General features: G+C 36.5%; 1 protein-coding gene across 1 annotated transcript; it reads right to left on the bottom strand.

The window, feature by feature from the left end:
• Nucleotides 1-1,748: 1,748 nt before the first annotated feature.
• rspo1 (R-spondin 1) lies at nt 1,749-20,712 on the bottom strand. Its single transcript, XM_056238945.1, has 5 exons — nt 20,007-20,712; nt 15,482-15,673; nt 12,489-12,629; nt 10,955-11,164; nt 1,749-3,361 (listed from the first exon to the last, which is right to left on the bottom strand). The coding sequence occupies exons 1-5, from the start codon at nt 20,101-20,103 to the stop codon at nt 3,216-3,218; spliced, it is 786 nt and encodes a 261-aa protein (XP_056094920.1). The 5' UTR covers nt 20,104-20,712; the 3' UTR covers nt 1,749-3,215.
• Between the last annotated feature and the right edge of the window lie 2,742 nt (nt 20,713-23,454).

The raw sequence follows: 23,454 nt of genomic DNA, 5'->3' as shown, positions 1-23,454 counted from the left end.
AATCATTTATAGTAAATGCTGCAATTCCACACACACAAAAAAACAAGAATTGTCTATTTTGATTTAATGGTGATTTCAATCATAATGTTAAACGTGGATTATGGGCAGAGAGGGGGACCGAATAGGCCGCGGGAGGAGTGCGAGAGATGAAACGAGGGAGAGGGATGAGAGAGGGTGAACGAGAGGGAGAGCTCCGTCCCATGGAGCCGACGCAAGAATTTATGGTCAGGAAGGGGGATGAAAGTGTAATTTACGGTCCACTCTTTACCGTTCTTCTGCCCTCCCCTCTGTAATGAGAAACGGCTGTTGCAGCGTTGGAGGGTGCGATCCTGTTTAAGCCCCTCCCCCTGGCGATGACACATCATTAGTTTTTATCAGAGCCTATTTCTGTCTCAAGTTTTACTATGCCTGGGCACCAACTACCGCCACACATTCTGAACCACAATTGCTGCTGTTCTAACACGAATCACGCACGTACAAACACAAACACCTTCCTAACCAAATACTGTCGTCTCTCCTGTTGTGCCACAGACCACCCAGTGAAATAGCTAGGCTACTGTGCTGTGCCCCGGCAAAATATTATTAATAAATCCTCCAGCAATGGGGATTATACTGATCTAAGACTTCTTTTCCCTCTCAATATTTCAACAATCACGTCATGTTTGTTGACCATTTAGAATCAGAATTAGTGTTGCCAGATTAGCTAATGAATGACTAGCTTTTGAGTTGATCAAACGGGTTTGCAAAAAGGTCTTAAATTGATTCAGTTTGAATCATTATACCGCAGGTAAAGACAATTCATGTCCATACCTATAATAATTGGAAAGTAATGATAATAAAATAAAATATTTAAAAGTCCCTAAAAATAGCCTTTCTGTGAGATGGGTGCTGGTTACACTTTTTACTTCAGTGAATATTTCTAGGTGCATCTCTGTATTAACACCTTAAATGCATGGCCACTAAAATCTATCTACATGTTTTTAATATTACAAGCTAGGAAAAAAGAAAAACATACAGTTCATTGAACCCACCTTTACATTATAGAAGCTTTCAGCTAAATGTAACAATTAAAACAATTATGAAATGCAAAGTAATTCATAAAACAGCAAAAAAAAGGTAATGTACAAAAATCTCAAAACTTTGTTTAGGCTGATTAATTTTGTAATAGTTTGTGTAAGTTCATAACATATAAAACACGACAACTTGCTCCCAACTTGACATTAATTTAAAAATATTGTCTTGGAAACACAAACAATTACACTTTATTTTAAGGTGTCCTTGTTACAGTGTAATTATACAATTAAGTACCGAGTAATAATAATTAACAACATGTACTTACTATAGGGTTTGGATTAAGATGAGGATTTAATTTATGGTTAGTTGCTTGTAATTATGCATAATTTACTGTTGTTATTATTATAGCAAGTATGTAATGTGTAACAAGGACACTGTAAAATAGTGTTACCACACAAACTAACCTTTCAGTTAAATAATATTCATATAATAATGTATTCACACACACAAAAAAAGAGTAATTTTAGAGGGTTTTGAATTAGGTGATTGAAACCCACATACAAAATCACTGATAGAGAAAACATTTGTGTAACAATTGCATTGTTAAGAGACATAGCCCTTACAATTTCCCCATGTGACAACCAGCCCGACCCCCCTACACATATACAGAAATACTGTACACATAAGACAAAAAAAATCATACATTTATTCATACAAATAACTGCATCCAAACATTTATTTAAGTGTTTATTTGCCTTGTAGATTTTTATAGAAATATATATATAATAACAATATGTATATTGCATCAAGATAAACAGAAGCTGACATTTTCAGTGTTATAATTCTCATTCGGGGTGTATATTGTAATGTAAATACCCACTGCATTTCCCAAAAGCATAGTAAGCCTATAGTATATGGTAGAAACCATTAGCACCACAGGTCTCAACAATCTACTTATGCTTACAATGTTTTTTTGGAAAATGCAGCCCATGGTCAAGATGCTGTGGAAATCAAACAGACTAAGTGTGACTGGATGCTACATTTAAATAACTGTAGGATGTACAGCATTCCTTCCTCTGATACTGATACTAAATGTTGCAAAGCATTATGAATGATGTGATATATTGAACCTGTTGCAAATATGATAACTGAGCAATGAAAAACCTATATAGCATATAATCAATGCTGCTTAAGCATTGTGCTGGTTTAGTTCCAAACTGGTTTGGTCACAAGAAATGTACTGTTGACCTCTCTCTTCTCCTTGCTTTACAACACAAAGGTGCACACAAGAACACAGATTCAAAAACACACAATCTGACACACGCACACAATCTTTCATCTTTCATACACATACTTAAACACTGTACATTCCTCATATTATCGCTGCCTTCATCTGTGCAGAAAATATTGTATTTATTTTCCCCTAAACAAAATACTTATTTTACATAGACCACTAAAACAAGTAAAACCGCTCTACCGGTTGGAAGTTATAAGTGCGTTTCTTCATGTTTGGATAGTTTCATCATCATTAAAGTTCTTCTTTCTCCACATTCTCTCTGTAAACCACAATATCAGTTCCAGTGCCTTCTTTTGTTATAAACAACAGAAAGAAAAAGAAAACATAAAAAAAAAATACTTTTCACTCTGACACAGACTCACATACAGACTCAAGACTGTAGGCTACCTGTCACGAACATAAGGAGATCCAACTCTGGATAAAAAGAATGTGATTACAGCTGGATTAGGTGAATCACAAGAGATTCTAATGTATTTTAGATGTTCTTTTTGGACGGCGGGCCTTTGCAGTGTCTTCTATAGTTCAGAAACCTTTCTGATAGATCTAAAGTGAAACATATGGACCATTTTGCCAACCACAAACAATGTTGTTTCCTGTGGGAAGGCTTACAAAAAGACGACCCTGCACACGCACAGTCTTTCTGGGTGTTTCCAAATAGCATGAGACTAACCAACCCAGCCCCTTGGTTCCCCCAAGCTTTACTCAGTTTACACAGTTCATTATTTAGTACAGCAATCCTCCAGTTCTCATTGAGCATGTTTTACGTGTAGCAGCGTTATTCCTTTTCTTTTTTCTTTTTTTTTTTGCATAATTTTGATGTCACAATCAAATACTGTTTGTCTTCAGCCAACAAAGGTGGGCCAGGCCTTCTCCTTTCTCAGGCTCACCTGACACCATGATAAGGTTAGGTCACCATGCTCGTTGTAATGGTGGGGACAGTGGTGGACCGGTTCGGGGTCTTTTTTTTCTTTTTGCCACTTTCCTTGGAGTCTCGTCCACGGTTCTTGCCATTTTTCTCTCCACGGTTCTGTGGGTTCTTTTTATTTTCCCCTAAATAAAAGAAAGTTGCAATCAGTGTTGGGGAAAGTTACTTTTAAAAGTAATGTCACAATACAATATTGTGTTACTTCCTAAAAAAGTAACTAATTGTGTTAATTAGTTACTTTTTATGGAAAGTAATGCATTGCATTACTTTTTCTCACCTGGGCTGGGCTTGCTCGTTTGATTTTTAACATAAAAAACATAGGTACAAGAGAGGTGTCAGTCTATAGGAAAACCAAGTAACTTGCATAACCTTTTTGTTGTAAATCTAAAAGTAATGTGTTACTTTACTAGTTACTTGAAAAAGTAATCTGATTGACTCACGTTACTTGTAATGCGTTACCCACAAAACTGGTTGCAATTAGAACAATGATGATGTATTATGTCTGGTTACAATATAACATGATATATATAAAATATATAAAACATGATAAATATACTTGAGAAACAAAACTGTATGTATATCTTAAATTAGATTTATATTTCTTACCCCATTGGCCCAGTTTTTTTTTATTTGCCTTTTATTTTGCTTTCAGAATAAACCTCACTAAACCCTTTTCAATTTATTTTTAAAACAAGAAAAAAATATCAAAGACATACAATTAAGATAATACATATGTAGTTTTGCATTTTAAGCTAATTAAAAATGAAATTCAAACACACAAAAATATCTGAATAATAAAATCTTAATTAATATATACACATAGTATATGAATATATTATATGAATACAAATGATTCATAAAAAAACATTTCTAAAGCTGTGCATATGTAAGCATATATTCAAATGTGTATATGCTGAACTATACAGTACTGTCCTAAAACCTTACTGAAAAACAGGCTGGTTTGTTTCCCATCAGCCTCACTTGCACTACTATAAGAGGGGAGTCAGGGCCTCCGGACTGACTGATATTTGTTATGAAGTTAGTGTTGTGAGTCTCAGTGTTCCCTGGAAACCAAAGTCAACACTCGTTTGGTGCTGGAGAGCATTCACTCGGCACTTGATAACATAAGCCACACACACAGCCGCTCTGTGGCTCCTGAAATTGGCTCTCTGCTCATCCTGATGCCCTGATGTTCTTCCACATAAAATGCATGATTAAAAATAGAATGGGAAGGGCGCAAACAAACATTTGTTTAATTAAACCTTAATAAGAGTTATATAAAAAGCAGTTTCACTTTTACAGATTTTTGACTTGAAATGGTATCATCGTAAACGCACAAAAAACAACTTTCTTTGGCAAACATTTAAGAGTTTAATGGACTTGAATCTAACAACAAAACAAGCAATAATTAGAATTCCCTCAGTTTATTTAACAAACCTGCCAAATGTCTATAAACAACTAAACATTTTATTAATATCACAAGAGAAAGAGTGCTGTTGTAATGTTATTCGGCTGCAGGTAATCACAAGCACTATTCAGAACAGCTCTATTTAAACATGACACAATATGGCCATGTACTTCATATGTTTTGCTCTACTAGCGAAAATAGCTCCAAATGAAACCACAGGAGAACTGCTGCACGTCTCGGAGAAACACACAGTAGTGGTGTTTCGTTTCTGAATGAATGTTTTTAAACAAATCGTTAGATTGAATGACTCAATTAAGACACTCACTTGTTTTGTTCCTGAACAAGTTAGTGTGTTTTGAACAAATCAGTTGAATGAATGATTCAATGACTCACTCACTCACTCACTCACTCAAAGACAGTGGCTGCATCTGAAATTGCATACTTCCCTAATATATAGTAGGTGAAAAACAGAATGTGAACAGGGAATTTTCTGAATTCAAAGCATTCATAAAACAATATGCGAAAAGTACCACTGTGACTTACTAGTTCTGGCAAGATTCTGAAGTGCATATCTGATGGACACTTTACTATCCCATGAGGCCACGTGAGAGAATGGCAGTAAAGAGACACAACTGACATTGATAGGTCAAAAGACAAATGAGGTACATCCGGATTACATTCACTCAACATACATTCATACTACATACAATGTACTTTTTAGCAGTCAAAGTAATTAATTATCCGAAAGAACACTTGTTTGGTTCCTAAACTAAAGGAATTGTTCACTTAAAAATGCTGTCATCATTTACTCACCCTCAAGTTGTTTCAAACCTGTATGAATTTTTTACTTCTGCTGAACACAAAAGAAGATTTTTAGAAGAATGTCGGTGACCAGAGAGTTGATGGAGGGGTGGGCGATATGAGCAAAAATTCATATCACGATATTTTTCACTGTCTGGACGATATCGATATTATATCGCGATATGAGGAAAAAAAATTGGAATCACATTTTAGTACACCTTAGTTAAATTACAGGCAAAATATGTATTTTAACATTAGATAGAAAAAGGGGAGGCATTTCATTGGACATAGACCAGAAATGTTTTTTTTTTATTATTGTGCCATTTTTTTTCTCAAAAAGTGCAAACGTGCAACATGAGGTAGGCCTGAATGCACTTGTTATGTCTTTCCACTTTTTGCTCGTTTTGTCATAATGAGAACCGGCAGCGAATGAAGACTTTATTGATTTCTGAGTGAGAGCCGTCTTCGGGTGTGCTCTGTCTCCGCCGGGAATATCTGTTGTTATAGTTTTGCTTTTTTAAATTAGTTTTTATTTTAATATCGTTTTCAATTTTGCTTTAAATTTCTGTTTAGTTTTAGCTAGTTTCATTAATGGTTTTGTACATTTTTATTTTGCAAACACATTTCTATATAGTTTTTATTTTATTTAGTTTCAGTTTCAGTTTTAATAATTATAGTTTAGCTTTAGCAGAGCGAGCAGAACACTTCAGTGTAGACCAAAGCGAGACGTTTAATTTAAGTTTAATGTTTACACAGATTACAGTTAACTCTTGTTAATAATAAAAATAAAATAATGGTTTGAGATTGAACAAAGCACCAAATAAATAGAACTTAAAAGTATACAAGAAAAAAACAATGAAAATTTTCATACAAACTAATTCATTAGTGTAAGGAGACAGAATAAAGGCCTACAGTTTAGTATAAAACCCATTACGTCTATGGGGAGTCCCCACAAAGATAGTGGACCAGTGTGTGTGTATGCGCGCGCTTATGTGTGTGTCGTGTCCTGTTATTCATAGCCTAACGTTACATTGTGGGGAAATGTCTCCACGTGGATAATATTATTAGCAGTAAATGTTTTGTAAAAACAAAGATAATAATAGCAGCTTTCAGCCTTCATGAAAACATGACATCTCAAACATACAGTAGCCTAGAACTTTAACGTTTTTTTGTGCTTGACGAACTTGTTTAGGTGTTGCACCCGCGTCTCGCAAATGAAACGGCATTCTAAAAATGCTGCGCTCAAGTTAAAAGTCAAACTTGCGTCTCATTACCTTGTTATTTCCCATTCCACCGCAAAAGATGCATCCTTTATGAACAGTCGCTTAGCACTAGCGATGTGTTCTACGTTACGGTCCTCATTGAACGCGTCACAGGACAGCGGTTAATCGCCTAAGCAACTTCACGCGTATGAAGCGCCAAATCAGCAATTTCCTTAAACAGCGTATTCGATTCTGTATCGTCATTAACAGTTGTGTTAACAGAGTAGCCTAACTTACCAAATTGAACAAAACAATATAACTGCAAAATTTGAATTTATGAATACGGTATCCTCGGTATCGCAAAATCCATATCATGGCACAACATAATACCGGTATTCACGTTCATACCGGTATAGCGCCCACCCCTATCCCCCATTGAATTCAATTGTAGGGAAAAAAAATACAATGGAAGTCAATGAGGTCCATTAACTGTTTGGTTACCGACATTCTTCAAAATATCATCTTTTGTGTTCAGCAGAAGAAAGAAGTGAACTATTCCTTTAATCAGTGTGGTTTGAACAATTCATTGAAATGAATGATTCAATGACTCACTTATCACTCATAAAGTCACTTGCTGCCACCTACTGGCATAACAATGTAACCTACTGAAAGATTCACAAGTGTTGAAACCTCCCAGTGCTCGTCCAATCAGATTAGAGGACCGAAGATAAATATATTGTACACACGGGCCTAAAAAAACTTTTTGCCACGCCTGCCATGGCCGGTGACATAAGAAAATATTCCGCCCATAAAAATTGTATACAAGCCATGAAACATAGATTAATCTTTATTAAAGTTACAAAAGTTCTTTAGTCAAGAGCAGAGAGTGATTTTTCTTTGTCTTTTGTTGTTTGAATCGAATTAAAAACACAGACGGCAGCAAGAATATTCGGCTGCTGTCACTTTAAGAGCTAATGCACGGATCCAATATACTGAATATATTTTCTTTCTCAACTGTTTGCGTAAGACATAACTGACAATGTTTATGAGGATACCATTTTGACATATTTTTGTTTGAATATGTCTGTTCAAGAGCAAGAAGATTCGGTATTCGCGTGCTGTCTGAGATGTAGATTTCTGGGCATGCGAGAAACTAATTAAGTTCCCTTTCCTGTCTTCTTGCACTTTCGTGACAATGCCAAACTGGCCTGTCATCTGTCCGGAGCATCGTTCACGTTTGTTCACATTCTCACAATATTGCAACATTGTTACAATTCTTAAAATATTACCAGCCAACTGGCGATTGACACCGTTTCATACAGTATACTCACCAACGCCGATTTCGCATTTGGCACTTGGTGAGTGTTCATTTTAGGCCTTGGTTGTATGTATTGTATAAAAACAATTAATAATTTTATAGTTTTATCAGTGACAAAATTACGGAAGATTTCCAAAAACAAAACAAAAGAAGTCTAATTGAATTCAATCGTTTAGTATACACTGCTTCGAGAAGAGCAATCTTGTTCATGTGAGGAATTCAAAGGCATTAAGTTCACAAAATGTGGAAAAAAAGCTCAACTCAAGTGTCAGTTAATCACGACTTAAAAACCGAGGTGAAACGAAAAAAAAAACATAGAAGGAAATGGAGCCTTAAACTTTGGATCCACATGGAGGAGACTTGTTAGCTTTGATAAAGCGGTAAGAGCGCTTGGGGAGGATCCATTCATTTATGACAGCAATAATTACAGCGCTGCTCAATCCAACCTAAACACCATCGCCTGACAAAGGCAATCACGCATTTAGTGTATTCGGTTTTCGTGCAAAGACATTTATTAAGCTACAGGAAGGGGAAGAGAAAGGGGGGAGCTTGGTATAATCAACACAAAGCGTGAGATCTGCAGACCAGTAAATCACCGGTGTTATACAAGCACTGCCCCCTGTGATTTTTACAGCAGCCCTGTCAGCCAATTCCTGCAGATGTATTCACAGCCTTGCTAATTTAGCACGAGGTGAACATTTACGCACTTAGAAAAAAAGAGGGCGTTTGGGTCATGCAACCCCATAACCTATGCTTTCTTTGACACCTGAGTTGCATTAATTCTTTTCGGGTGGGCGGTGCCGCTTTGCTTTTGTGGCGAAAACATGTCTCGACTCCAGCCGGCAGAACACTTCTCTTACTGATCATATCTTAACATAGTTAGGACAAGAATGATATTATGAGATTGAACTACAAACAAATGACTTTACATGTGTCCAGACCTATTAGTTCACCGTAGCTCTCTCTCTCTCTCTGCGAAAGCTTTTACGACAAGTGGACTCTCTAAGTTTAGAAATTTGGCAGGCGATATAGCACTTTTATGGGGCAGTTTATAATATTTCACTGTTAATTATTCTTATGGACCCCGGGTGAAAATTCTTTCCACAATACGGGCGTCATGCAGAGTAAATTTGCCTCTCATTTCTCAAATGGCGCTGTCACACCTAGTCCAGCAAAGCATGGAGCCCACTTCTCCCGACAGAAGAACAGCGAGAACTTGATCTTGTGAGGCTGTTCGCATGAATAAGACGTAATTTCCAGGAACACACTGTTTCTCAACAATTTGAAGAAAACTAAGAGCTCTAGAAGGTGTATTCTGGTGTTTATTTTAGGAACCACTCAATGGGTGGCGTTACAATTAGCTTAGCATTTAGACTGAGTCATGAGTCATGCATTTTCCTAAACTGATCAAAATCGCTTGAATATGGTATCTAGGTATGCTTGCACCTTAATGTTAACAACATGTGATTAAATTAAAGAGACCTCAGTTTTTGAGAGATATCTATTGGTAGACAAAAGCAGTCACAATCACATCAACACTTATATTAGCCTGGCTTGATTTTTTTGTATTGTCGATGACATGTTGCAAGGTCTTCTGTAAGCTAGTCTGTTGTACATTTTAGCATTCATGAAAAAATGTGATCATATGTTCTTGAATGCATGCTAGATTCAAACAAAGAGAGCAGAAGATTTTGAGTAAATAGCAACTTAAACTGCAGTCTTCATACAAGGTAAATGATTGTGCAAATTTTATTGACTAGCCTACTTTTATTGTACATTTATGTGCTTTTTAAGCTTGACGGTTGGAATAATCATCTTCCCATCCTTGTTTTTCACAGATGAAAATGTAATTCGGGTTTAAAGCAGAACAAGGGTTCTTTATTTTGGGCAAACGATTCCTTTAAAAAGAAAACATTCTTTTGCAGAAAGTATACTGAAAATAAAACAAAGTTAATTCAGCTTAACTTGATTAATGAAAAGTTAAACTTTTATTTTTTTTAAACCCGAAACTTATAAAGCTAAAAAATGCAGAAAGTTAATGTTTTTTTCAATGCAATTTTGCAATTGTTGGTAATAATTTTTCATTTAATTCTCATGCTCACCGAGGCTAAATTTATTTGATGAAAATACAGTAAAAACAGTAATATTGTGAAATACTATTACAATTTAAAATAACTATTTTCTATTTTCAATATTCTCGAATTTATCCCTGTGATGGCAAAGCTGAATTTTCAGCAGTCTTCAGTGTCGCATGATATTACAGAAATACATTTTAATATGCCGATTTGTCGCTCAAGAGAAATTTACAGTAGTGTATATTATATATATACGTATATATTATACGTATTATATATATATATATGTGTTCCTGATATAGGAAACATCTCAAAATAAAATAAACAAATCTTTATTTGGGCAGTCGAAAGCTTTTTTGTACGCTTATACTATAAACTACCTTTTTCCTCAATGTAAACTCCTATAGGCTGAAATCTACACAAGCCATCTAGGCGAGTGAAACTGCAGAAAGAAACAACATGTTCAGACTTTTTTTTTTGAAAAGTTTACATCCAACAGGTCCACTACAGGTCCACTAACGTTCCGTTTCCGCTCGAGCGCCAGAGAAGCATTTTAACCTCACTTTCCAGTAAGTTAAAGCAACTAACAAAAGGCCGCCTTCAGATCCGCAGCCAGCGACGAAAAGATTACAAACCAGCTGGGCTTCTGTTTATTTACTGGGAACACTCAAGGGTTTATTTACGCCGTATTATGTCAAAAAACGTAAATAAATTAAATCAAATTAGTTTCAGGAGACTGTTTACATGTTTTTCCGAGTGGCCAAAAAAGATAAATGATCGATAAATCAAAAAATCTGTCATTTGCAAACATGCGTATTGAAGTTGGATAGCAGATTTCACGCATACCTTTTGCCGCAAGTATTTCCTATCCAACCTCTTTCCAACATTTTTCTGTTGTTCTTTCTCTGATTTACCTTTGCAAGGGATCTTTTTCTGCACGGTACATCTCTGGGCCTGTGTCTCTGGGACACAGCCCGAGGGCGGCGCGGCCCCTGTGGAAGTGGCAGGACTTGGAATCTGTACGGGCTCCCTGGTACGGGTCTGGTTACCCTTTTTAAAGCCACATGTTTTGTTCTTCTTCATGCAAGGGCCCCATGGACTCCACTCGCTTAGATCACATTGGACTGCAACAGAGAAAAAAAAAAAAAATTTTTTTAGAATGAATCTAGTATGTACCAGTTACACATTTCATATTTTCAGACAATAGGGAAAAGACAGAAATGGTTTTGGGTTTGAACATTTTGTTCCTCTGGATGGGGTTACTCCAGACAAAAGTTGAAGAAACTACATTAGAAAAACCCAAAGAATCCACAGTGGAGATTCAGACTGCTAAAACCCAGCATCACTCACATTTTCCAATTACTTTTTTCTAAAAAGCAGAGCATGTGTTATGATTGTATGAGGTAGGCTCCATTTTTATTCAACGTAATGACAAGCCGTCAAGCTCCAGACTTTCAATTGGATTGAGCTGTTTTCAAGCACATGGTCTTTTCTGAGCATCCAATTTTTTGGTCTAATGTGTTTGGGGGCAGGAAGGTCAAAGGAAACTCATCTATGCCAAAAACGATACACATTACAATACACATTACAAAGTGGTGGACTGACTCATTGACGCAGGTGAGGCATCATAAGCTTTGGCACAATGTCACAGTGCAAGTCGAGCCTCTGCATTTAAAGGCCAAGCAGCCTGGAGGAGCCAGCACCACCATTGCGAGTAATGCTATTAGTGCTGTGTTTGCTTGCTTCTGACAGAAAAATTTTCAAAAGAAATCAATAAACCCTTATCATCAAACAGGCCTTTTGCCAACGTTCCTCTCAACAGCGATTGAGAAACCACAGAAAAAAAGAATTCGAAGAAATACAAAAAACACAAGGTATGCAAGAACTTCATTCCAGCAGCACAACTGATTTGGAACGACAGAAATACAGTACCATGTGCTCATAAAAACTGATGATGACATGCACGAAACAAAAAATAGCTTAAAGACACAGGCTGCATATAAAATAAAAAAGCTAAAACATATGGATTTTTGTACATTACTGTTATTATGAAATATCATATTAATTAAATATCATTGTGTGTAATTTTATACAATAAAATTTGAAATACTAAATGTTTCTTAAAAACTGCATTAACCGCAAAACTTGGCCGTGTGAACTGTAATTGTAAATGACACCGTGATCTAGGTATCGGTTTCAAGGTTTTTTACGTTTGAAAGAAGTTGTATTTTCATTTAACATTCACAATTAGTTTTTCATGTTTGACTAAGTTCATCGAGCATAGCAGGTGTTAAAATGCTGTTCCTTAGCACTTGAAGACATCATTTGTCTGGTAAAATGTATAAAATCTAACAGAAATATGTTACAAATCAGGTAATCATTTATCATAGAAAGAATCGTATGAAAAAACACTCAAGCAAAATATAAGAAACAATGCTGCTCACTCACCTACACACTCCATGGTGCCATTGATGGTGAATCCTTCAGGACAGCTAGAGAAACACCTCCCTCTGTGTGAGTACAGGCCCTCCTTACATTTTGTGCAAAAGTTTCGGCTAAAACATGCCTCACAGTTTTCTATTTTACATTCTGAAATGAAGAAAGACATAAAAAGTTATAGAATCAATTTAGCAAGACCAATTGTTAACTATGAACAAGTGGTCCACCATCTGGTTGTTGAAGTTTCTTATCCAAAAAGTTGTCCGTTCAAGAATGTTAAGACGGCTTCATCACACCTCTGTCTCATTACAAGCCTGCCGTCTTTGATCAAACATACAAACTGCCTCAAATTGGAGGGAAATTGTGGATTTTGGCAGAATGAAAACCCTGAAGCAGAATCTATTTCCCCACTCATAATCCCATAACTATTATCCTCATTATCTCATTATGATAAACAGGGGATCCAGTTCTTAAATATCCTTCTCAATCTTTTCCTTTGATGCTGTAAAAACTGCTCTAAAACTCATGTTGAGAATGATGTTTCAAAGTCCTTCAATGGTAGCAGAAGTCCAACTGGTAAATGCTCCTCATTTTAGGTCATTTCCCTTTGTTTTAAAGTAATACAAAATGTAAAATCCTAAAACCGATTATTTTCTGCTTTAAATCGGATTATAAATCCCCTTTCCCCCCCCCCCCCCCCCCCCAACAGTCTTCTGACTGACACAGACTTTTTGAATTTTGAAACAAGAAGGACTGCTAATAATTTCGCAAAACAGATTTAATCGTTAAACTACCGTGACACATGCGAAAATGTCCAAAAATAAGGCTCTTAAATTTCCGTTCGAATACCTGGGACTTTCTCAGAGCAGCAGCACACGGATATCTCTGATATCTCTGAGTCCCGGCCAAAAGCAGAAGAGGGCCCAACAACATACTTGAGCCGTGTTTTTTGTTATAACCTCTGCTCTCAATTACTACTTAAAATGCCTGACAACTAAATTAGTAATGTTTGGAGCAAATTCTTTTCCACTCAAGCATTTACAAATGCACCCTTAATGCAAGACAAATGTTGTTAACAAGACATCATGGGGATTTGGAGACAAATCAAATGCACACAGCTGATTGAATAATTGCAGCGGGGCAGCCATTCAGAGGCCTGAGATGAAGGAGGGGTTCGCATGCACTTTCAGAAGACAACAAAAACACTCCAAGTGAGAAAGAAACAAATACGTCGAGGGGAAATTTTGACAATAAGAGGTCTGGTGACGTTCTGAGCGATTTGGAGTCGACACCTGTGGATACAACACGTTTTGGTCTCGATGTGTTGGTCATAAAAATACTTAGGCTAACTAGCGGACAGCTGCATGTGGTATTTCAAAGCAAGTGTAAAGTATACAGTCAAGAAATGATGAATTAAAGGCTCCAGAGGGTTGTGAAATAAAAACAGTGCTCCGCTAATTTCTCACTTCCCTTGATGCTAACATTTAAATTTAAGGTTATCTAGAATGAAAGTTGAAATCAGAACCATCTGAGAGGTATTAGGCCGAGTGATGCAAGAGTGTATCTTGGTAACAAAAGTATTTTCTTCCTATAACAAAATATAATGACTCCAAGCTGTGGTTCACACTAATTGGCTATCAAAACACGCTTGAAAGGGGAGCAAAGACGTTCAATTTACAACTGGAAAAGGTTCGGTAGGTTGAAGTTAGAAAGGGCTCAAATAAAGCTATTAATTTCCTCCCACAACAGGAGTAAAGAGGTACCACCAATCAATTTACGAGAGGTATTTCCTTGTTTATCTCCCCTGCTTTGCCTTTATCACAGTAAAAATGCTCACGCACATGATGGGAACAGGCCGCCGAGTCTCCGGCTGAAATCTAGAGAGCGCACTGTTAAAACAAAGAGGCCGTTTAAAGGCAAGTCCTCATTATGCTTTTTTGCGTAAGGTTTGCGTAGGGTTTGCGTAGAAAGAATGAAAAAAAATATGGCCAGAGTTGAACTATCATGACCTCTGCATTTACAGCCTACAATAATAACACATACTTCCTAGGAGAAACAGACAAACAGCAGCGTATTATCAATGTTTTGCTTTGCATTTCATCCCCCAACCCTGTTTTTCAACCGCAGAGTAAGAGAAAACAAAACGCTGGCTCAACATTTGGCATTCACGGGTGGAGATGCGCAAGTTTAATGTCATTGGTGGGTTACAGTACTAATGAATGTGGTGAACAATGTGATTTTTTTTGTAATTGCATCATTTGTGCCATCTTCTTCCCAATAAGGTTAAACACTGTATAACTGACGTTAAGCTTGTGCAAACAGGAAAGAAAGCTCATTTTATGACGCTGTGTTGATCAGACAATTCATCTTCATTTTTCAAGAGGGGAGAGGGGGTAAGATGTGTCAGTGGGCAAGCTGTGTTACTCAACCTAGCAAATTGCAATTTTTGTCATTTGATATTATATAAGCTTCAACTGCCTATGACTGACAGATGGACAATAGCAATGAATTTCATTTACGCTACTTTATGAAAATAATACATCTAAAGTGTATATATATTATAGATTTTTAAAAATATTTTTGTATCGTATGTTCACCAAGACTGCAAAAATTTTGTATAATATTGTGAAATGAATGTTTGTTATTCTATATATATATATATATATATATATATATAGTCAACATTTGAAGTGGATCAAAAAAGTTAATCAAAGTTGTCCTAAGACAAGAACGGGTATTGTTCAAAATTTATGTATAACTTTGATGAAACTAACGTTTTGATCCACTTTTCAAATGTTGACTACTGTGTACAGTGTATATATATATATAGAAATGTAATTTATTCCTGTGACCAGTCTTCAGCCATCCAGTCCTTAATGTCACATGATCCTTCAGAAATCATTCTGATATGCTGATATCACAGCTTACCTCTTTCTCCCCGTATACTTATTTACAGTTTTGACATTTTGACAAAAATATTCCAGCAGAGCTTGAAGACTCACGTGTGCATTTGTTCATATCCCGATTTCGAATGCCATAATATCCAACAGGACAGGCAGCGAGGCAAATGCCAATCTGACGGATGTCATTCCGCTCCAGTAGGATGAAGAGTCGGGGTCGACATTTAAGACAGCCGTTGTACTCTGAGCAGTGTTCGCAGCCATTTGAGCATGATGGTGGTACTTCAGTGCTTACTGATGAAAGAAAGACAGAAAAATAGAAGTGAGCGTGATATTTGGCAGTGTTTTCTTACAGTGTAGAACACCCTTTGTAATCCAAAGTGCTTACGATGACTAGTTCCCAAGTAGTTAAGTGCCTTACACAGGAGTAGACAGCTGGATTACAATGTCAGATACTCGTCAGCCACCCCTACCTGGATTTGAACCTGCAGACTTTGAATGAACAACCAAGGTCCTTTACTACGACTTTACCATCACCCCTAAATATCAAGATAAACATAATATAATATAAACATATATTATATATAGAAGGATTGACAGATGGACGGATAGATATCAGACAGACAGACAGACGGATAGATCCAAAATACAACATGTGACGAGCTATGCTAGTCATTTGAGCAAAACTGTTGTTGATAATACAAACTCGGTAGGTGTAATATAATTCATTTGAGAGAGCACTGTGAGAACAGGCGATTCATTACGACACATCAGCATGAGGATTTCTAAACAGCACTTCAGACTGCAGGGCTGTAAACATGGCACTGGTTTATCTTATTACACACAGTGTTCTGTGTTTGCAGCTCATTTATGCCAAGTACTCTTGTTCGTTTCACGCTGTTCATTTGCAATATTCATGTGGAAATCTTTCATCGGATGATGTTGCAGTATTTTTGAATTGGACGGTCAAAATTTGGGGACATCACGCCCAGATTTGTGATGGGTCAACTAGGGACAAAGGGGCCTGAAACTTCAATCTTTTTTCGTTCTGTTCAGGTGCCCCAAAGTGCCGACACATGATGAAATAAAATCAGCTACAGATATCTAAGAAAGCTCACTCATCCCTTGTGACTTTCATGCCTTGCTTTTAACGTCCAAAAAATGTCAGTGTTTGAGGCCAAGAAGAAATAAACGATTACACTGAAAGCATGTCAGAGTGCACATCCTGTTCCTGGTAGTCAAAACCGCGGTCATCTGCTTTAATTTATGGGTCTATGTGTGTAGCATCAGCTTTAAATATACACACTCAAAAGACAATCAATCTCTATGCTGTTAAAATAACCATCTAGCTGTAAATAAGCTGCACGTACAGTAAGTGACGCAACCTAATGGATGAATAAATCCCTTAATATGATCTTATTTTAAGGATGTTTACATATGTTTTTACTGGAAAACATGAGCAAAAAAAACATTAATATTAAAATTATTTACTATTAATATTCAGTAGCAAGGACTCCGTGGTGGGTTCAGCTGAACAAGGACCACCAACCACCCAAAAAAGTCCATAAAAACAAGTGGATCATTTTCAGGCATATGGGTGTCCTTTATCCGATCGCTGCATTCCTCTCCACAGCTGAAATAAATGAAAAGGCCTCTCAGCAGGAGCAACAAATATGAAACTAGCATTATAAATGATGAACGTGAAAAATTGTTTTGCACGGGTCTATTGAGCGGCAGTTAGCCCGGACAAATATGCAGGAAGGTTGGTTAGGTTGCATAGCATGCACTACACACAAACCTTGCACACACTAAAAAAAGACAGCCTTTGCACTTCTAGACCTTGTTCCAATATGATGACTTGAAGGTCTCCTTTGGATTCAAGCGATTTGGATTACAAAAAGTGCAAGGAATAAATAAGACCTTTTTATGACCAAACTCACAATGAGATCATCATACAACCTAAAATACCCTGAAATATCTCATTTCCGAACTCTAAAGGCAATTTATTAGCAGAGAATCCACTAAACAAGCTAATACATGCTAATCCATGTGAAGTCACACACTGACTATGTATAGAATTGCAAACTTCTGCCTGCATTCATATCAATGGTCATTCACAACTACTTTAGCTGAACTTGACAATAAACAACAACACAGTCAGTGAATAAAAATGAAGAGTTCTGCACCTTTCAGTTGACTCTCGGACAACTGAATGTAGCCAGTTCAAGTTAAAGATATTGCTTTATTGTTATTTTTATATTAGCTTTTTCATTGTTTATGCAATTGGCATCATGTTAATCTCTGGTTTGTATCTTAAAACGAATGCGATTCCAGACACAGTGACATTTTCATATTTTTTTTAGATTCTGGGCTAGAATGATTCTTTAATTTTAACCGTTTAAAATATGTCTTAAAACATACATGGAATATATATCAAACAGTAAGACATTTTGTATGAAAGTAATCCAAATATTATTACTAAATATTTTGCACAATCTTTACCCAGAATACATAGCCGTCTTCATTTCTTTAATCACAAAATTGTCAGACTGTGCTGCTCACATTCACATGTATCCCCCTTGAAACCATAAATGAGTGATTTTATCCAGCTGAATAACATTTTCCCCCTTTCATTATCCCTGAAATATCATTAGGTGGACTGTTTATATAAGCTGTTGCTGATGAGCTGTACTGTATTAAAGTTTTCCACTTTGAACATGTTCATGTGAAAAAGGCTTTAACCCTACAAGATGTGGCAAAATTCTAAAATTACGAAAATTCAGAGAGGGGCCAAATAGAAACTATTTCTTGGAAAGCAGAAATCACTAATCATCATCACTGTACTGAGGAACTACAATTCAATACACAAGATATCATACACATAAATTGATTTCAAATTAGCTGGCAAGCTGTTTAAAAATATTGAAATATTTTAAATAAAATTAATTGCGTCAGACTTCCTTTCTTTAAGAGTATATTTCCTGATTTAAATGTATTTTGCTTATTCCACTGGAAAATATATTTTCTCTTGTTTAAAGCATTAGTCTAGCTAAATTTATTGAGGTTAATGCTTTAAGCAAGAAAAAAAAATTGCTAATGGTGTAAGAAAAAAAAAACTTAAGTCAAGACATATTCCCTGAAAACAAATCTTATTTTTTCTATTTTTAAATCTTATAAGCTTACACAATTTTAAAAGTGTTTTAACATGAACGATTATTAATGAATGTTTAGACATTTTTCACTGGAAAACGGCAAAAATACTGAGAAAAATTATAGAGTAGGCAGAATAGCTGGATTAATGTACAGAGCGGTATCATCAATTAAAATAGTTTATAACGAACAAAAATAAGCTCTTAGACGAAATGAAATATTAGTTGTTTTGCTAGTATGGTTTGGATATATTTACAGCGAGAGAGAAAAAAGCAGGAAAGTACCAACAGGACTAAAAAGTGTGACTGCTGATCAATCACTTGTATAATAACAGCTGTCAGAGGTGTTTGCTTTCATTTTGTTGATAGAACGCTAAGAAACTCCACTATCAAGAAGCACTGGTCGGATTAGCTTACAGTGAGGTCAAGAAGTCTTAACAGATAGTGAAGCATCCGATGATTTATTCGACCAAGTTACACACTGTTTATTTCTCCACAGATAGCTCTCTACATTCTCATCGGTGCTGTGTTTTGATTAGCACTTCTAGTCTTCCTAGTGCAACTTGACAGTCATAGTGATAGTTGTTTTGTTGCTAATAGTGAAAGGCAGGTGAATAAATGTAAATGTTTTAAAACTATTGTCTCTTACTGACAAAGTTAAATAAGATCAGTCTAACCATTAGCAAATGCTATGCAGCTTTGTGTACAGCCACTGTGAATGTCTCTGCATTACCTACAACTCCCTCTAGAGGAGGCTGTACACTCCTCAACACTGCAAGCAGTCGTCAATGTACATTTCCCACTGTATAATCTCACGTCACCCCTTCATTTAAAAGTCACATTATGATAAGAAATTGATCTGATTGTCAGGTTGATTTGTTTTACATTATACCAAAGCTCAAAAGTACTTATCTGTTAGCAATATACTACACTAAAATATAGGCAACTACTTGTAATATTTCAAAGTGAGCTCCGCTGCAATGTGCAGGTTGATTTTTCATTATTCTAAAGCCCCAAATCATTTACTAATTGAGTTTTTGATAGCATTATAATACACAAAAAAAGATTAGCCACTTAAATAAGTCACTTTCCGTAAACATAAACGTGTTCATTAAAATTTGAAACAAAACAAACATATTGCAATATTAGAAGTCAGTTCTGCTGCAATGTGTGGGTTTCAAAACTAACTTTTCCATAAAAGATATATATCATGAAAAAAGTCTAATCGGTCAAATTCGACCACGCTCTGGAACATGACATGCTCATTTACAATTCACCTTTAAAAGAAAAGTTGCTAAAAGCAGCAGAGCAGGTCCTAAACAAGTAATACCCCACCAAAACTCGCTTGAAAAAATGACAAAAACACAAATATTCGGGACTGACAAAGAAATAAAATGAGAAACGCTGCACTGTGTCATAAGAGACAGTTAACCCGAGCTACCTAATGATGAGAGAAAAAGACAGACATCAACACTCACTCCGTCTCTGTCTTCTTGCTTTGAAGGCCTTGAGGTTATCGCCGTGACCCATGGAGCTGAGGAAGACCACTGCCAGCACCACCAGTCCCAAATGCATAGTCCCTGCTGCCCAGTCACGCTGGGTCCCGCCTGCAGGCAGACAGATCACAGCTGAGGGCGCCCCTTTCACGCTGTGGCAGGTGGAACAGAGTCGACTACAGTCGGTCACGGAGCCCTTGGCTGGAGGCCTCTGCAAGTCCGAACATGTTTGGGGAACAAACCATAGCACTCAACATGATGAAGATGAGAATGATGAAGTCTGGGTGCGGAGAGCCGAGGTGAGATGAGATCTTGTGGACAACGCAAACTGCCCTTCAACCCATGAAGCCTGGGGCGAAACCGAGAAAAGAGAGAGAAGAGTGTGGCGGGAGCTTGCCAGGAGATCCTAACGTGAGTGAGCAACACAGCCCAGGAGCATGTGTCTTATTAGGGATGCTGGGAGGAGGAGGGTGAGTGCCGAAAAAAACCCCAGAGAGATGGAGAAAGGTTCTGGACTCCTACGCGTGACAACGCATCTGTCAGTGCCAAGATCTGCTGCGGAGAGACAGAGAAAAGGGGGCGAGCGAGGGAAGGAGGGAGTTGGATGTGGAGAGGAGTGGGTGAATGGGGGGAGAAAAAGCACAATGAGACATGTAGGCTATATAAATCCGTACTTTAAGTCAGCGTGTCAAAAGAAAGTCCAAATATTTTGCCAAGGGGAAGAGATGCAAGTTTTTTCAAACTTTAAAAACTACTTTTGCATTTTCTGTAAACTGTCATGAAATATTTTTTGGAATCGAGGAAAAAGCGACGGAAAGAAAATAGCCTTACGGATGGCTTACATAACTGCACTCTTTCATCTCTATCACTGCTCTTTCTCAACGAACTTCAGCATTTCTGCGCTCTAAATTTGTTAAATTGATTCATGGAAGTCTGGTCTGGAACTATAAATGCGGACACAATAGATTGTGAAACATAAGCTGAAACTGGTATTTTGTCCGTTTTAACCACACATTCCAGCCATGCTTATTTTTTCCTTTGCTAGATAGACTCGTGAGCCGGGAAAGCAAACAAAATGTTTCATTTTAACTGTAATTTCCCATTAAGACTGACAAGAGCTGTATATAGTCTGGCCACTAAAGCTAAAACTGATTTGATCAGAAATAGGTCACCATGAAACAAATGCCACAATAACCTATAGTCGATGCACTTCCAAAAGTGAGGAATGGAGGGGGGAAAAAACATGTTTACCCCATCTGTCAGAAAACAATAGGCAGAAAAAAATGGATCTCAAGCTAAGAAAGCGGTCACATTACGCCTCGCTCTCACTATGACAGATAGATATGTTTATAGAATGATTCTTAATCACATTCCAGCAGAAATGGATGAGCGTTCTGGATTTACACAAGAGAGACATCATGCCTAGAAGTATCAGGAAAGCAGGGCCATATTTGGCCACAGGTCCTCTGGATCTTGTATCATGTTATTTGTTAATTCTTAGCATAACAAAAAGTGCTTATAAATGCCAACAAAGACTCTACAGATATCTATATTTCATTTGAGCCATTCAACACTCCTGAAATATGAAAAGCTGCTGAGTCTATAAATTGAAATTTATGAACTAACATGCAAGACAAACATGATTTTTCCTCCGTTTGGTTTGAATTTGACTTCCAAAAGCAACGGTGCAAATGCAGCGGGTGGAAAAGCCACTTTGTGCAAATATGTCATGCAAATATAAAACATTATTAATAAGAAGTTTAATTGTAGCAGGATATACATCACAAATAACAAGAAACATTTATTTCTCTTTGTTAAAGGGTTGTTAACAGGATCTTTTGGTTACAGCCATGTGGTAAAACTAGCTAAAATTAATAAACCACATACACAGATGTGTTTAGTGGACATGATTTAAATGAGGAAAAAAGGAAACAATATTTATTATGCACATCAAGCATTAAACGATGATCTCTAGTCTAGAAGGAATAAGAAAAACTTTTGAGGACATCTTCTTTTCCCCAAGTTTATTTATCTTAGGCAATGAATAATATTCCAATGTCTTTGACACTTTCTCTGTATTTAGAACCCAGAGCCAAAACCTCCCGTTGCCTGCTGTTCGTAGCGCTTGTCAGCAGTATTCATTTGGAGAGATATGTCAAGTCTGACGCACAGATATGCCATCGTCTTGGAAGCAGAAAGGGGATTTCTCCAGAAAATAAAAGATAGATGATGTTCGAGGTTATATTTGCAGAATTCAGGTGAAATCGGAAAAAAAAGGGAACATTTCTGGATTTGGTTTAGATTTTGTCCATCTAAACCAAAAAGAGAAATCTAATCAAAACTGTGTGAATCCTTCCTCTTTTCAACCAATAATGTTTATCTACATTTAAGTCGAATCCAAGCAAATCCACTGTCATTTCCCAAATAAGCTTCTGAGTGCAGCATGAGGGGCATCCCCACCATCTGACCGATTATGCCTTTGAGCTTTTCTTAGGACACTGTGATAGCTTTTCATGTCTTTGCCCTCTCATTCACAAACAACAGATCCTGTTCTTCTGTTGTGCTCGTTCTGCTAAATACCAAAACTCTGTCTCATTTATAGTAAGAAGATTAAATTGTCTGTTGTGTAATTTCTCCTGATGTATGTATCAACTTCAAAGTGCAGCAATTAACTCCATATAGAATATATTGAATCCTAAACTTTTTCAGGTGGCAAAACAATTTTGAATTGCATTCAAGGTTGGCCACTGACCCATCATTTTGCTTTTATTTCAATTAAATTACTAATCTAGACTCATCTAATGTACCTAAATTATCTGAGAAGTTGGACTGAACTTTTCTGTACACTTTCTGTACATAAAATTAATCATTTAAAAATAATGAATCAGCTAATTCATTGAGTATAAACGAGTCACTTAATTCAAAGTTAGTGTAATATATACTGTACATAACTGGCCAAAAGTTTGGAAACATTACTATTTTTAACATTACAGCATATTAGAAGACTGAAGGATCATGTGATACTGAAGACTGGAGTAATGATGCTGAAAATTCAGCTTTGCATCACAGAAATAAATGATATTTTAAAGTATATTAAAATAAAACAAAACATTATTTTAAATTGTAATAATATTTCACAATATTACTGTTTTTTCTGGATTTTTGATCAAATAAATGCAGGCTTGATGAGCATAAGAGACTTCTTTCAAAAACATTCAAAATAGTAATGTTTCCAAACGGTTGACTGGTACTGTATATACACATAGTATATAAATTATTATACAGCATCATTATTATATTATAATAAATATAATAATAATAATATATAAATATATAAAATATCTTTCTATTTGTCTATCAGCCAATCAACTAGCGGGCCACCTAGAATCCCAAGGACCACCGGTGGTCTCAGCTCTAGTCCATTTCAGTG

Source organism: Rhinichthys klamathensis, unplaced genomic scaffold, assembly GCF_029890125.1.
Source record: "Rhinichthys klamathensis goyatoka isolate OS25496 unplaced genomic scaffold, OSU_Roscu_1.1 h1tg000548l_1, whole genome shotgun sequence".
In the NCBI taxonomy this organism is placed as follows: domain Eukaryota; kingdom Metazoa; phylum Chordata; class Actinopteri; order Cypriniformes; family Leuciscidae; genus Rhinichthys; species Rhinichthys klamathensis.
Note: the sequence above shows the minus strand (reverse complement) of the source record. Positions and strands in the feature narration are given on the sequence as shown.